Source organism: Coenobita brevimanus, chromosome 31 (genome assembly GCF_032717465.1).
Source record: "Coenobita brevimanus isolate Jiangsu-jjx chromosome 31, ASM3271746v2, whole genome shotgun sequence".
NCBI lineage: Eukaryota > Metazoa > Arthropoda > Malacostraca > Decapoda > Coenobitidae > Coenobita > Coenobita brevimanus.
Genome location: NC_136984.1, coordinates 1,192,501 through 1,207,500, shown reverse-complemented (window position 1 = coordinate 1,207,500; position 15,000 = coordinate 1,192,501). Strand labels below are relative to the sequence as shown.

The 15,000-nt window shown below is 42.5% G+C and overlaps 1 protein-coding gene across 1 annotated transcript in view; it reads right to left on the bottom strand.

Annotated features, from left to right (window-relative positions):
- Positions 1–8,067: 8,067 nt before the first annotated feature.
- Positions 8,068–15,000, bottom strand: part of sp3 (phosphatidylinositide phosphatase spermathreecae) — a 44,889-nt gene continuing 37,956 nt past the window's right edge. Inside the window, exons 17-23 of the mRNA XM_080269086.1 lie at positions 14,885–14,971; positions 14,607–14,761; positions 13,975–14,157; positions 12,657–12,778; positions 11,977–12,159; positions 9,574–9,948; positions 8,068–8,237 (exon numbers count right to left, since the gene is read on the bottom strand). Of these exons, the coding sequence (XP_080125212.1) occupies positions 8,076–8,237; positions 9,574–9,948; positions 11,977–12,159; positions 12,657–12,778; positions 13,975–14,157; positions 14,607–14,761; positions 14,885–14,971 (1,267 nt within the window). The 3' untranslated portion in view covers positions 8,068–8,075. The remainder of the gene's footprint in view (positions 8,238–9,573; positions 9,949–11,976; positions 12,160–12,656; positions 12,779–13,974; positions 14,158–14,606; positions 14,762–14,884; positions 14,972–15,000) is intronic.

The window sequence follows — 15,000 nt, the reverse complement described above, 5'->3', positions numbered from 1 at the left end:
CCCAACCACCCCTTGGATATAAACCTGCACTGGCTCAATCCAATTGGAGCGCCTTAATTACCCACTAAACCACCAGGCGCCATAATTTGGTTATATGGTTACCACCCAGCGTAGTAAATGGTTTCCTGGTGTACAGGAAACCATTTGGCTTGTCACTCAGTGTAGAGTCACCCACAGGCAGAAGTATAGTAATAATAATAGATAGATAGATAGATATAAAACAACTAACTCAACGACAAATGGCCACCCCTTACAGGATTATGGCTTCTGGTTAGAGATAGATAGACAGATAGATCGTATTGACGTGCCTCTGTAATAACCATACTGAATATTGGCGTCGTTAAACCTTGGAACAACTCTACATGCTACGCTCGTTGGGAATTGGGATCGTTAGGGTGTGTATGAACGACTCACATACTCAACGACCAGGAAATTGATGATATTGATGACTTCTGTGTTCATCAATGGTATTAATATCGTTAATTGATGTCGTTAGCTGGCCATGTACGAACCAGGACTCACAAACCAACATAATGACTTAAATTGATCGTTCAGGCTTACGCTGGGTGGTAACCATATCGTAAACTGAAGTACAGAGGTTAGGCAGGCCATGTATGAACTTAACTGATCGTTCAGGCTTACGCTGGTTGGTAACCATATCGTAAACTAGAGTACAGAGGTTAGGCAGACCATATATGAAGTAAACTGATCGTTCTGGCTTGAGCTGGGTGGTAACCATATCATAAACTGAAGTACAGAAGTTAAGTAGACAGCCCTAGCATGTATTCAATATGGACGGTGGGTGTTAGCGCCGAAGTGGTGACATGTGGAGGTGTAGGAGGACTACTGGGCCTTGGAATAGGCTACTGCCCCCAAGAAATAGGCCCTGAAGCCTTTGCCCAGAGTCGGACACACACACACACAAAAAGATCGTTCAGGCTTACGCTGGGTGGTAACCATATCATATGTTGATGTAATTAGGTAGATTAAGTACAATCCAGGGCTCACTAACCATCACAGCTAAAAATTGATCGTTCTGGCTTACGCTGGGTGGTAACCATATCGTAAATAGATGTGAATTAGGTTAAGTACAATTCAGAGCTCATTATCCAATATAATGACTGCAAAATTGATCATAATGGCTTACGCTGGGTGGTAACCATATCGTAAACTGACGTACAGTAGTTAGGTAGGCTAAGTACAAATTACAGCTCACTTTTAATGACTGAAATTGATCATCTAGCTTACGCTGGGTGGTAACCATAACATGTATTGACGTAATTAGGTAGATTAAGTACAAACTGGAACTCGATAACCATCATTGATCGTTCTGGCTTACGCTGGGTGGTAACCATAGCGTGTATTGATGTAATTAGGTAGGTTAAGTATAAACTGGAACTCGATAACCATAACTGATCCTCCTGGCTTACGCTGGGTGGTAACCATAGCATGTATTGATGTAATTAGGTAGGTTAAGTACAAATTGGAACTCACTAACCAATATAACAATTTAAACTGATCCTTCTGGCTTACGCTGGGTGGTAACCATAGCATGTATTGATGTAATTAGGTAGGTTAAGTACAAATTGGAACTCATTAACCAATATAACAATTTAAACTGATCCTTCTGGCTTATGCTGGGTGGTAACCATAGCATGTATTGATGTAATTAGGTAGGTTAAGTACAAATTGGAACTCATTAACCATCTTAACGACTGTGGTGGATCGTTAAGTCTACATCCATGGTAACTACAGTGAAATAACTACATGACATCAAACGACTGTGATACCAGCCCGGTGACTTTAACTACTGCGATGGTGGTGAGTCTAACTACCCTAGAACACTGTGCTAAGTACTTATTTTATTACACTAGTACATCATTACATCGTTACATCGTCAGGTTAAGTGCACGACAGATCGGTGTTAAGGATATAAGAGTCTGTGTTTCAAAACCTCTGTGTTTCGTACCATATAAATGCAACGGGAAAAGTGTGGAGGTGAGAGAGAGAGAGATTAGAGAGACAGACAGAGAGACAGAGGTTAGAGAGAGAGATAGAGACAGAGGTTAGAGAGAGAGATAGAGACAGAGGTTAGAGAGAGAGATAGAGAGAGAGAGAGACAGAGGTTAGAGAGATAGAGAGAGAGAGAGACAGGTTAGAGGTATGTTCATTTGCTCTAACACTTTGGGAGACACAGATAGAGAGAGAGAGACAGGTTAGAGAGACAGACAGAGAGAGAGAGAGAGAGACAGGTTAGAGACAGAGAGAGAGAGAGAGAGAGAGAGAGAGAGACAGGTTAGAGACACAGAGAGAGAGAGAGACAGGTTAGAGAGACAGATAGAGCGAGAGAGAGACAGGTTAGAGACACAGAGAGAGAGAGAGAGACAGGTTAGAGAGACAGACAGAGAGAGAGACAGAGAGACAGGTTAGAGACAGAGAGAGAGAGAGACAGGTTAGAGACAGAGAGAGAGAGACAGCTTAGAGAGACAGACAGAGAGAGAGAGACAGCTTAGAGAGACAGATAGAGAGAGAGAGAGACAGGTGAGAGACACAGAGGCCATTGAGAGAGTTTGAGCAGATGTGAGACAGCTGAGCAAATTCCTATGTGGGGAGGACAGAGAGTGAGAGACTAACTAGGAGAGTATATGAGTGGGGGGAGAGGGAGGGGGAGACTGAGGATGAGATGGAGCGAAGGAGTAGAGAGGAAGATGAGAGAAGGGGATGTAAGCTGGAGGGAGGGCAGTGAAATGGCAGGGGACAGGGCGACATGGAGGCAATTTGTCTGTGGCCACCCCTCACTGGATTAAGGCATCTGGCTATAAACAGACAGATAGATAGATAGATAGACAGATAGATAGACAGACAGACAGATAGACAGATAGATTGACGCAAGAAGAGGGAATGAATTTCCAGTGGTATAAATATCTCATCTCTGTCACTTCTTGCCCAAACTCTCTGAAGACCAGTTCTGTGTCACCTGGTTAGAGAAATTAAAGATAGCTCTAACCTGTGTCAGTCTATATATCGTCCAAAACAGACAGAAAATAAAGAAAACTCACCTCTCTCTCTCACACCCCTTTTCCACCTATGAGAATGGATTTACCAGCTCCGTGTGTTACATTTAATCAAACACTCTACACTAAATTCAAAATACAAATTCAAATACAAAGGAAATATCACTCCAAAAACGCCTCTATATAAATATATCTGTATGTATATATATAAATAGTAATGTATGTACCTATATACAGGGAAATTATCAAGCGACATACATACACACGCGTAAGTTAGGATAATTGCATCGTACGCATTATCGGGGTAGTTCTCGGAGATTCTTACGAGTGATTCTTTGTCGTAACTTAAGATGCTGTTCTCTGAGGAGGATGAGAGATAGGGAAATTCTGCCTTGTCATTTTGTACAGTATTTAAGATAGCTTACTTTCTCTCACATAAATAAACTGTACATGCTCCTCTTCCCTCCTGGATGAAGTATGTACACTCTCTCTCTCTCTCTCATTCTGTCTCTTTCACTGTCTGTCAGTCTCTCACTTGGTCTGTATCCCTTCCTCTCTCTCTCTCTCTCTTTCCCCCCCTCTCTCCCTCTCTCTCTCTCAGTCTTAAACTGCCCGTCGTCTAACTTCCAAAAACTGTCTGTCTGTCCATCTCTCTCTCTCTCTTCTCTCTCTCTCCCCCTCACAGCTACGACACAGAAACAATCGTAAATAGAGTCGAGAATCCACCTATCGCACACACTGACTGGGAGCGGATGGAAGACTACAGAAAAATAAATCAATAAATATCTAATGCTCAGGGAGAAGCACAAGCATAATTAGACTCTATGTGGCAATGAGAAGCTCCCCTAACACCTTCTCCTAAGTGATTTATTTTGCTTTTGACACCTTTACACTCTCTTGGATAATAATTCTTAACACCTCATTGCTTCCTAACACCCCCAGCTCCCCTAACACCTGTTGCTAAGTGATTTATTTTGCATTTTACACCTTTACATTCTCTCATACACTACTTCTAACACCAGACTCCCTAACACCTGCTCCTAAGTGATTTATTTTGCGTATGACACCTTTACACTCTCTCGTACAATAATCCTAACACCTCCTGACTCCCTAACATCTTTTCCTAAGTGATTTACTTTGTGGATTAACCTTTACATTCTTTTATATACTAATTCTAACACCTTGTGGCTCCCTAACACCTCTTCCTTACTGATTTATTTTGCATATGACGCGTTTACACTCTCACGGATACTAATTACCCTAACACCTGTTCTCTAGTGACTTATTTTGCATATTACACATTAACATTCAAATACTGAGATAGTTTACAATGGCAGGCTTCCCAAACACCTGTTCCTTAGTGATTTATTCTGCAGATAACACCTGTACATTTCCTCCTCCTCCTCCTCATCATCATCATCACCACCACCATCATCACCAACCCACCTTCACCCACCAACAAAATATGACGACACCACAAAATAAACCACTTACGAACAGGCGTTGGGGGCGCTCCGAGGCCGCACTGAGAGCCACCCTAAGCCAGATCCTTGAGTACACATTACATTAAGCACAAATCAATGCAGTACATATAATAATCTTTCTAAGCAGTAATTTTTAAAAAGCTTTGGAACATAAGAGGAGGATTTTGAAACTGCCTCCCCTCCCCCCAAAAAAAAAAAAAAAAAAATATATATATAGGTGATTTTTGGGGGCTCAGATTTCTTTAATAGGTTTTCAAAAATTTATATATATATATTAAATTTCATGTGGGTGTTTTTTTTCTGTGTTTTTCCTATGTTTTCTTTTCTCTGTTCTGAGTCTGTCTAGAGATTGTTGGAACTGTTATTATTATTATTATTATTATTATTATTATTTTCAGTCATCATCAGCATCACCATTATCATCATTATCATTATCACTGTCATCATCACCATCATCACTGTCATCATAATTATCATCACCAATATCATCATTATCACTGGCACCATTATCATCATCAACACCACCACCATCATCATCATCATCATCATCACCACCACCACCATCATCACCACCATCATCATCATCACCATCATCATCACCACCATCATCATCATCACCATCATCATCATCATCACCATCATCATCATCATCATCATCATCATCTGTCACATCCAAAACATTACAGAAGAGAAAGATAGCTCTAACCTCTCTCTCTCTCTCTTTCTCTCTCCCACATTCCTCCTCCTCCTTCCTCCATATACCTAGCTCCCTAACACCTTTTCTTAAGTGACTTATTTTGTTTACCTTACTGTCCTCTGTGTAACATAAATCCTTCTAACATCACCATAACCAGCCATATCCAAAAATAAATCACTAAGGAAGAGGTGTTAGGGAGCAAGAATACATGGGTTAAGGAAGCTCCATAACACCTTTTATTTAGTGATTTATTTTGCCATACTCTGCACAGGTAATGTACAAAACGATATTAACCAGCCATATCCAAAAATAAACCACTTAGGGAGAGGTGTTAGGGAACTTCAGTAAATGGGTTAAGGAACCTCCCTAACACCTTTTATTTAGTGATTTATTTTGCCATACTCTGCACAGGTAATGTACAAAACGATATTAACCAGCCATATCCAAAAATAAATCACTAAGGAAGAGGTGTTAGGGAACAAGAATAAATGGGTTAAGGAACCTCCCTAACACCTTTTATTTAGTGATTTATTTTGCCATACTCTGCACAGGTAATGTACAAAACGATATTAACCAGCCATATCCAAAAATAAATCACTTAGGGAGAGGTGTTAGGGAACTTCAGTAAATGGGTTAAGGAAGCTCCCTAACACCTTTTCCTTAGTGATTTATTTTGCCATACTCTGCACAGATAATGTAAAAAAAGGATATTAACCATCCAAAAATAAATCACTTAGGGAGAGGTGTTAGACACTAATTCCTTTCTATAAATGAGATTCCATAAAAAATAAATAGGTCAGTAAAAAATGTTAAGTACAAGGAGATTCCATAAAATAAATAAGTAAATAAAAGACGAAACAAAACAAAACAAAATGAAACAAAACGAAATTAAACAAAATTAAATGAAACAAAACAAAATGAAACGAAACAAACTGAAGATAAACTAGACGAAACAAAATTAAACTATATGAAACAAAACGAAATTAAGCGAAACAAATAAAAAATAAACTAAACGAAACAAAGTGAAACAAAACGAAATGAAACCAAACGAAATGAAACGAAACAAAATGAAAATAAACTAGACGAAACAAAGTGAAACCATATGAAACAAAATGAAATTAAGCGAAACAAAGTGAAACTGAATAAAATGACGCAAAATTAACCAACCAAAACAAAACCAAACAAAAGGATACGAAATTAAACAAAACTTAAAATAAAACGAAGCGAAATGAAATGAAACGAAGCGAAATGAAACCAAACGACGAGAAACTGAAATTAAAACACAGTGAGAGAAACACTGTACAGGGGAGGAGGCAATGAAGGATAATGGAGAGAAAGATATCGTTTTACCTTACCCCTTAGCTGTGCCGGATAATGGAGGATCGGATAATGAAGGATCGAGAATGAAGGATCGGATAATGGAGGATCGGATATTGGAGGATCGGATAATGGAGGATCGGATAATGGAGGATCGGATAATGGAGGACCGGATAATGGAGGACCGGATAATGGAGGACCGGATAATGGAGGACCGGATAATGGAGGACCGGATAATGGAGGATCGGATAATGGAGGATCGGATAATGGAGGATCGGATAATGAAGGATCGAGAATGAAGGATCGGATAATGGAGGATCAGATAATGATCGGATAATGGAGGACCGGATAATGGAGGATCGGATAATGGAGGATCGGATAATGGAGGATCGGATAATGATCGGATAATGGAGGATCGGATAATGGAGAGTCTGTATTTTATTTGCCAGATAGAGTCAAAGATTTTATGCTCACTGTTGGATATCATTTTAAAATAATAATAATAATAATAAATAAATGGAGAGCCGAATAAATGGGAGTTTGCTGTGGTTTGGGAGGGGTGGATCCGGTGGCTGGGTTGACTAAGCACGGACTTACGGTTTGGAGGAGATGCTGAGGGGTGGGTTCCAGCACCACTGACTGCCGGAGCTCGTGGGGTAGATGCAAGAATCGTAAACTCCAGTCTACCCCACACCACTGTCTACTCCGCCATCTGTTTCACCATCTGTCCTGCCCTCCTCGTAAAGCTCTACCCTATACCAGCTGCCTTCAACCAACACTCGTACAATCAAACCTACACCACAACACCACTACCACAATACCCCTACCGCAATACCACTGCCACAATACCCCTACCACAATACCACTACCGCATTACCACTACCACAATACCACTACCACAATACCACTACCGCATTACCAATACCACAATACCACTACCGCAATACCACTGCCGCAATACCCCTACCACAATACCACTACCGCATTACCACTACCACAATACCACTACCGCAATACCACTACCACAATACCACTACTGCATTACCACTACCACAATACCACTACCGCAATACCACTACCACAATACCCCTACCACAATACCCCTACCACAATGCCACTACCGCACCCCTAACACCACTGTCTCCTTCAACCATCTTCCATACCACCTCTCTATTTCAACCACCTGTTTCACCACCTGTCCCACCTTCCTTATAAACCATCTTTTTGCCACACAGACTATGCTGTATTTACCCACAGATTGCATACATGAAATACAACTAGAACTGTATACTGTAATGTGGTGTGTATTGCAGCTACTGTATACTGGATTGTGGTGAGTATTGCAGCGCTGTATTCCATATTGTGATGTGTATACTGTATTGTAGTGGCTGTATTATGTATCGCAGTGCTGCATACTGTATCACAGCACATTTACCCTACTGCAGTGTGTATTGTAGTGCTGTATAGTGTATTCCAGCACATACAGCCTACTGCGGTGTGTATTGCAGCGGCTGGATACTGTATCGCTGATGTATTTTAACTGTACACTGTATCGCCGGTGTATTACAACTGTATAATCCTGGTACGACACTGTGCCTTTCGTTCCTTCATCACCGGATCGTCTTCAAGTTGGCGTTGGCGTTGGGCCCTGAGTTTCCGAGGGTCCAAATTGGCACCGATACTCTGCATACCTCGAGCCAGCCTACCTGCACCAGGCGCCAGGCTCTGTGGGGTGACAGATTAGCTGTTATATCTATCTATCTATCTGTGGTATCTATCTTTCTTTCTATCTATCTCCCAGGGTCCAAATTCGCCCTGATACTCTGCGTACCTTGAGCCAGCCTACTTGCACCAGGGGCCAGGCTCTGTGGGGTAATAGATTGGCTGTAATTATCTATCTATCTACCTATCTGTCTATCTCTATCTATCTATCTACTGCCAAACACCTTAATCCCACAAGGGGGAGCCACAAACCAATCATCTCCATGTCGCCCTGTCCCCCACCATTTCACCGCCCTACTCCCATTCACACCCCCCTCTCCCTTGTACCTCTCTACTCCATCCCTCCATCTCATCCTTGGCCTTCCCCTCCCTCTCCCCCTTACCACCACCTCACTCACATACACTCTCCTCATCAGTCTCTCACTCTCCATCCTCTCCACATGGCTAAACCACCTCAGTGTGTTTCTCCTAACGCTTCCTATCACATCCACATCCACACCACAACGCTCCTTCACTTCCTCATTTGTCAGTCTGTCTCTCCATGTAACTCCACATCCACCTCACTCACATACACTCTCCTCGTCAGTCTCTCACTCTCCATCCTCTCCACATGGCCAAACCACCTCAGTGTGTTTCTCCTAACGCTTCCTATCACATCCACATCCACACCACAACGCTCCTTCACTTCCTCATTTGTCAGTCTGTCTCTCCATGTAACTCCACATCCACCTCACTCACATACACTCTCCTCGTCAGTCTCTCTCTCTCCATCCTACACTTAAAGAAGGTACTTAACACACTTTTACTTAACTTGACCTAAAACTGCCACTACAGCTGCTTTGTAGTGTACAGGCTAACAAGAGGCCCTGGTGCTAGTCATGAAGAAGTGCTGTGGAAAGGATGTAGAGCCATGACAATGTCTTTTTCTGCCACTGAGCTACATGAAATAAGCTGCAAAAGGGTGAGAATCTGGGACAAGTTAGGGTGAATGGATGATAGTCACGAAGAAGTGCAGGAGGGTGAAAATCTGGGCCAAATAAGGTGAATGGATGATAGTCACGAAGAAGTGCAGGAAGGTGAAAATCTGGGTCAAGTTAGGGTGAATGGAAGATAGTCATGAAGAAGTGCAGGAGGGTGAACAGCGAATAGTCACGAAGAAGTGCAGGAAGGCGAACAGCGAATAGTCATGAAGAAGTGCAGGAGGGTGAAAATCTTGGCCAAGTTGGGGTGAAGAGGGAATAGTCATGAAGAAGTGCAGAAGGGTGAAGAGGGAATAGTCATGAAGAAGTGCAGGAGGGTGAGAATCTTGGCCAAGCTGGGGTGGACGGAGTATAGGTACCTGCACTCCCCGGGCCAGGACTGAGAAGGGGGCCAACATAGCCTCCTTGTTTAGGGCGGAGAGTGGGGAGACCAAACTGGACAGGTCTCCTCCCGTGGGGGCGGCTCCGATGTGGCCCTCGGAGTGGCTGGAGGGGAGGTGCAGCTGGAGATCAGTCGCGGAGGAGGCACGGAGAACCCCAGCCTCCTCCCTCTCATCCCTGGAATCGACTTCATCCGAGGAGTGTGAAATCTTCCGGACGCGCTGCATCAGGAGGGTGGGTGAGAGCCCCCCGAAGGTTGGGGTGAGGCTCCGGGGGTGCTGGCTCCCCTCCCGAGCCCCCGTGCTGCTGACGATGATCTCTGGGGTCGGCGAACGCTGCACGAGGTCAATGGACTGTGAGGGGGAGGAAGTTGTAAGGGATGGAAGTGATTTAATAATGAAACTGGTAATAACAGTGATGACAATAATAATAATTGTAGTAGCAGCAGTAGTAGTAGTAGTAGTAGTAGTACAGGTATACCCTGGTTTAACAATGTAAGTACAGTAGTTAAGTAAAAACCCATCGCTAGGCAGGGTATCGTATCTCGGGGTAGATTTAACATGTAAAGTAATGTGGAACGTTTACCAGCTTTAAGTTTCCCCCCCAACCAAGTCCAAACCCACCCAAATGAGTCCAAAAACAAGTGTAAAGCCAATCTAAATGGCCTAACAGCTGTCAAGGAAGCTAACCTAAGCCTAACACCTGTAAATAACTCACTAAACCAACAAATACAATCTGAAAATCATCAAATATAAGTCTGGAAAAAAACAAGCTTAGTAAACTGTACCCCAGAATGACAGTGTTCACCCCACCTATGGCTAAAACACATTAATCTAAAAACAGTTTATAAATCAACCTAAACACATTGTTCACCCCACCTATGGCTAAAACACATTAATCTAAGTCTACAAGTTTATAAATCAACCTAAACACAATGTTCACCCCACCTATGGCTAAAACACATTAATCTAAGTCTAAAAACAGTTTATAAATCAACCTAAACACAATGTTCACCCCACCTATGGCTAAAACACATTAATCTAAGTCTAAAAACAGTTTATAAATCAACCTAAACACAATGTTCACCCCACCTATGGCTAAAACACATTAATCTAAGTCTAAAAACAGTTTATAAATCAACCTAAACACAATGTTCACCCCACCTATGGCTAAAACACATTAATCTAAGTCTAAAAACAGTTTATAAATCAACCTAAACACAATGTTCACCCCACCTATGGCTAAAACACATTAATCTAAGTCTAAAAACAGTTTATAAATCAACCTAAACACAATGTTCACCCCACCTATGGCTAAAACACATGAATCTAAGTCTAAAAACAGTTTATAAATCAACCTAAACACAATGTTCACCCCACCTATGGCTAAAACACATTAATCTAAGTCTAAAAACAGTTTATAAATCAACCTAAACACAATGTTCACCCCACCTATGGCTAAAACACATTAATCTAAGTCTAAAAACAGTTTATAAATCAACCTAAACACAATGTTCACCCCACCTATGGCTAAAACACATTAATCTAAGTCTAAAAACAGTATATAAATCAACCTAAACACAATGTTCACCCCACCTATGGCTAAAACACATTAATCTAAGTCTAAAAACAGTTTATAAATCAACCTAAACACAATGTTCACCCCACCTATGGCTAAAACACATTAATCTAAGTCTAAAAACAGTTTATAAATCAACCTAAACACAATGTTCACCCCACCTATGGCTAAAACACATTAATCTAAGTCTAAAAACAGTTTATAAATCAACCTAAACACAATGTTCACCCCACCTATGGCTAAAACACATGAATCTAAGTCTAAAAACAGTTTATAAATCAACCTAAACACAATGTTCACCCCACCTATGGCTAAAACACATTAATCTAAGTCTAAGAACAGTTTATAAATCAACCTAAACACAATGTTCACCCCACCTATGGCTAAAACACATTAATCTAAGTCTAAAAACAGTTTATAAATCAACCTAAACACAATGTTCACCCCACCTATGGCTAAAACACATTAATCTAAGTCTGAAAACAGTTTATAAATCAACCTAAACACACAATTTTGGTCTAAAATGTCATCAAAATCGGTAAAAAAATCAATATCCATCGTTAAACTGGGATTTGGCCATCATTAGGTGGGGTATGGTGGTATTTCTACCCCCATCGCTAAGCTGGGGCATCATAACTAGGGGTATCATATATTGAGGTATTACTGTACAGTACGTTGGAGTGATTATAAACGTAACAAAAGGAAATGAAGTATGTTGGCGCCACGTAAACGAAACAAAAGGATGTGCAGTGTGCTGATGCCATTGTAAAAACGAAACGAAAAGGGGACACGTAAATGCTCACGGTACTATGCAGGATCGAGGAGTCGCTGTGGCATCGGGCTACCGGGGGTGACGGGTATCGGTGCGGGGACCCGGGAGGCAAGAGACACGAGGCCAGTACACCACAGGAAGCAAGGTGAGTCTCGTGGCCACCTACACCCACCAACACCTCATCCCCCCCTTCCTGCACACACAACGCTGGTTTCTGTAAAGGGAAGAAGATATATATAGTACGGTTATCTATCTATCTATCTATCTATCTATCCACCCATCTATCTATCTAAATATTAGAGAAAATAAAGATAGTTCTAATCAGTGTCTCTCCCCAAACTGTATTTCCTGTCCCACTGCTCTTACTCTTTCCTTCTTCATTACTCCCACTCGTCCTCCTGTCTTCCTCACCCACTCTTCCTCCTGTCTTCCTCACCCACTCTTCCTCCTGTCTTCCTCACCCACTCTTCCTCCTGTCTTCCTCACTAGTTGCATTCCTCCTCCTCTCTTCCTCGCTAGTCCCACTCTTCCTCCTGTCTTCCTCACCCACTCTTCCTCCTGTCTTCCTCACCCACTCTTCCTCCTGTCTCCCTCACCACTCCCACTCTTCCTCCTGTCTTCCTCACCACTCCCACTCTTCCTCCTGTCTTCCTTACCACTCCCACTCTTCCTCCTGTTTTCCTCACTAGTCCCACTCACGCCCCCTCATACCTGCAGGTAAAATTTCGACGCCTGTTGTCTCGCTGCCACAGAATCGGGTCTCTTTATACGAAGGCTGGACATGGGGTTCAGTTTTGCCAGGCCGGATGTCACGTTGCTGAAGGCCCGGGTTCCTGAAAGCGGATGAGGGATACACGTTTAATATCCACACACAATATTCACCTTCTAACATCCATACTAACATCCAGTTAACATCCACATTTTGACACCCATACCTTACATCCACATTTAACATCCACAGCTGACAACCACACTTTGACATCCATACCTTACATCCACATTTAACATCCACAGCTGACAACCACATTTTAATATCCACACTTGACATCCACATTTTAACATCCACTGTAACATCCAGCCTGTTTATATATCGGTTACTTATACCACATACAGTAAACTCAATTACCCATTGTAATTCAGCCATCCCTACGCCGGTTGAAGCAAAACACCGGATATTGTGTCAGGACTCTAAAATATCAATATAATACATAATAGCTAGTAGAATAAATATATAATCTAGAGGTTAAGTCAAAGTCATGGCTAGGGCCCGGAGGAAGTGACATTCGCACTCTCTCTCAGCAGAAATGCCACACACAGCACAATAGGCCACAAACAGCACCTCGTGATGCCTGATCGGAAAGTCCCCCCCAAATACAGAAAATTCTACTCGACTGTTCAGTAAACGTGACACAAGCACTCCTATACGAGAAAGAAGGAATTAGGAGGCAGAAGAAGACAAGAGAGCGAGTGAGAAGGGAGGCAGAAGAAGACAAGAGAGCGTGTGAGAAGGGAGCCAAGACCAGGGAGAGAAGCACCGTGAGGAAGAAAGGGGCAGGCTCGTGAGTTAACAAAACGCACCCACCTTCATACACTCCTGTGAGACATACTTAGCGTAAATTTTGAGATATCCCCTTTAAAGAAATAAGCTACAAACCCCAGTACAAATCTTTATCTTTCTCCTACAAACTACAAACTCCAGTACTAATCTTTATCTTTCTCCTACAAACCCCTGTACTAATCTTTATCTTTCTCCTACAAACTACAAACCCCAGTACAAATCTTTATCTTTCTCCTACAAACTACAAACCCCAGTACTAATCTTTATCGTTCTCCTGTCATTGGTTACAAGTAAACTAATGTTACAGCTTACAAATCTACGATATAATCAATTGCAAGTCTGATCATTCCACTGTACCCCCCCATGGGCTCAACACTTTGCATTGAGCTGATACTGTGTTACCATCTGCCTCAACCATCTATAACCAGGCAGGGGATCCATCTGGCTAGATCCACCGCACCCCAAACTCACCAGCTGTCCTAAGGGTGTCCGGCGAGGTGCGAGTCAATGAGGTAAGGGGGTTGAGGAAGCCGGCCAGCTGGCTCCTTCGGCCTTTACTCCTCTTCTTCTCGATCTTTCCCGTCACCAGCTGCACCTCACATCCCATCATCTGACACGCCACCTCAAACGTCTCTCCGATGGCCTTCACCGACTCTGAATGACAAGGAGTGTGTGTTGAGGATTATTATTAGTAGTAACTCTATCCACTATCATTATAATCATTATCATAAGCAACCTCCATCATTATCATTCACTATCATCATCTTCATCATCATCACCACCACCACCACCACCATCATCACCACCACCTACACCTTTTCACACATACACATCACATCACCACCACCACCATCACCACCACCTCCACACCTTTTCACACACACACATAAATCACCACCACCACCATCACCACCTATACACCTTTTCATACACACACATAAACCACCACCACCACCACCACTATCACCACCCACACCTTTTCACGCATACACATACACCACCACCACCACCAACCACCACCACCACCTCTATCATCAGCACCACCTCCACACCTTTTCACACACACACCACCACACCACCACCACCACACCCAACCAACTCACCCACAGTCTCCTCATCTGACTTTATGGTAATGGCCATGTTATTGAAGAATCGGATATTCATAGAACGAAGGGTGTGGAGGTAGCCAGTTTGCCCATCCACTAGGTAGTTGAAGCGAATACATTGTTGACATCGCGACTGTTTGAACATACCCTGCCTGAAAGGACGGGGAAAATATTTGTCATCCTTATTATTATTATTATTATTATTACAGAACTACAAATTCTACAATATATTACAAACCCTACAAATGCTACAATAACACCACAACTGCACCTACAGCGTGTATGGTCCCATCTCGATCTTCTCCAGGTCGATTAAAGACACCCTCTCGTAGTGTAGGATTTGGTCCAGCTCTTCGTCATATCTGCGGGAAGAAAACACAGCTTCATGCAC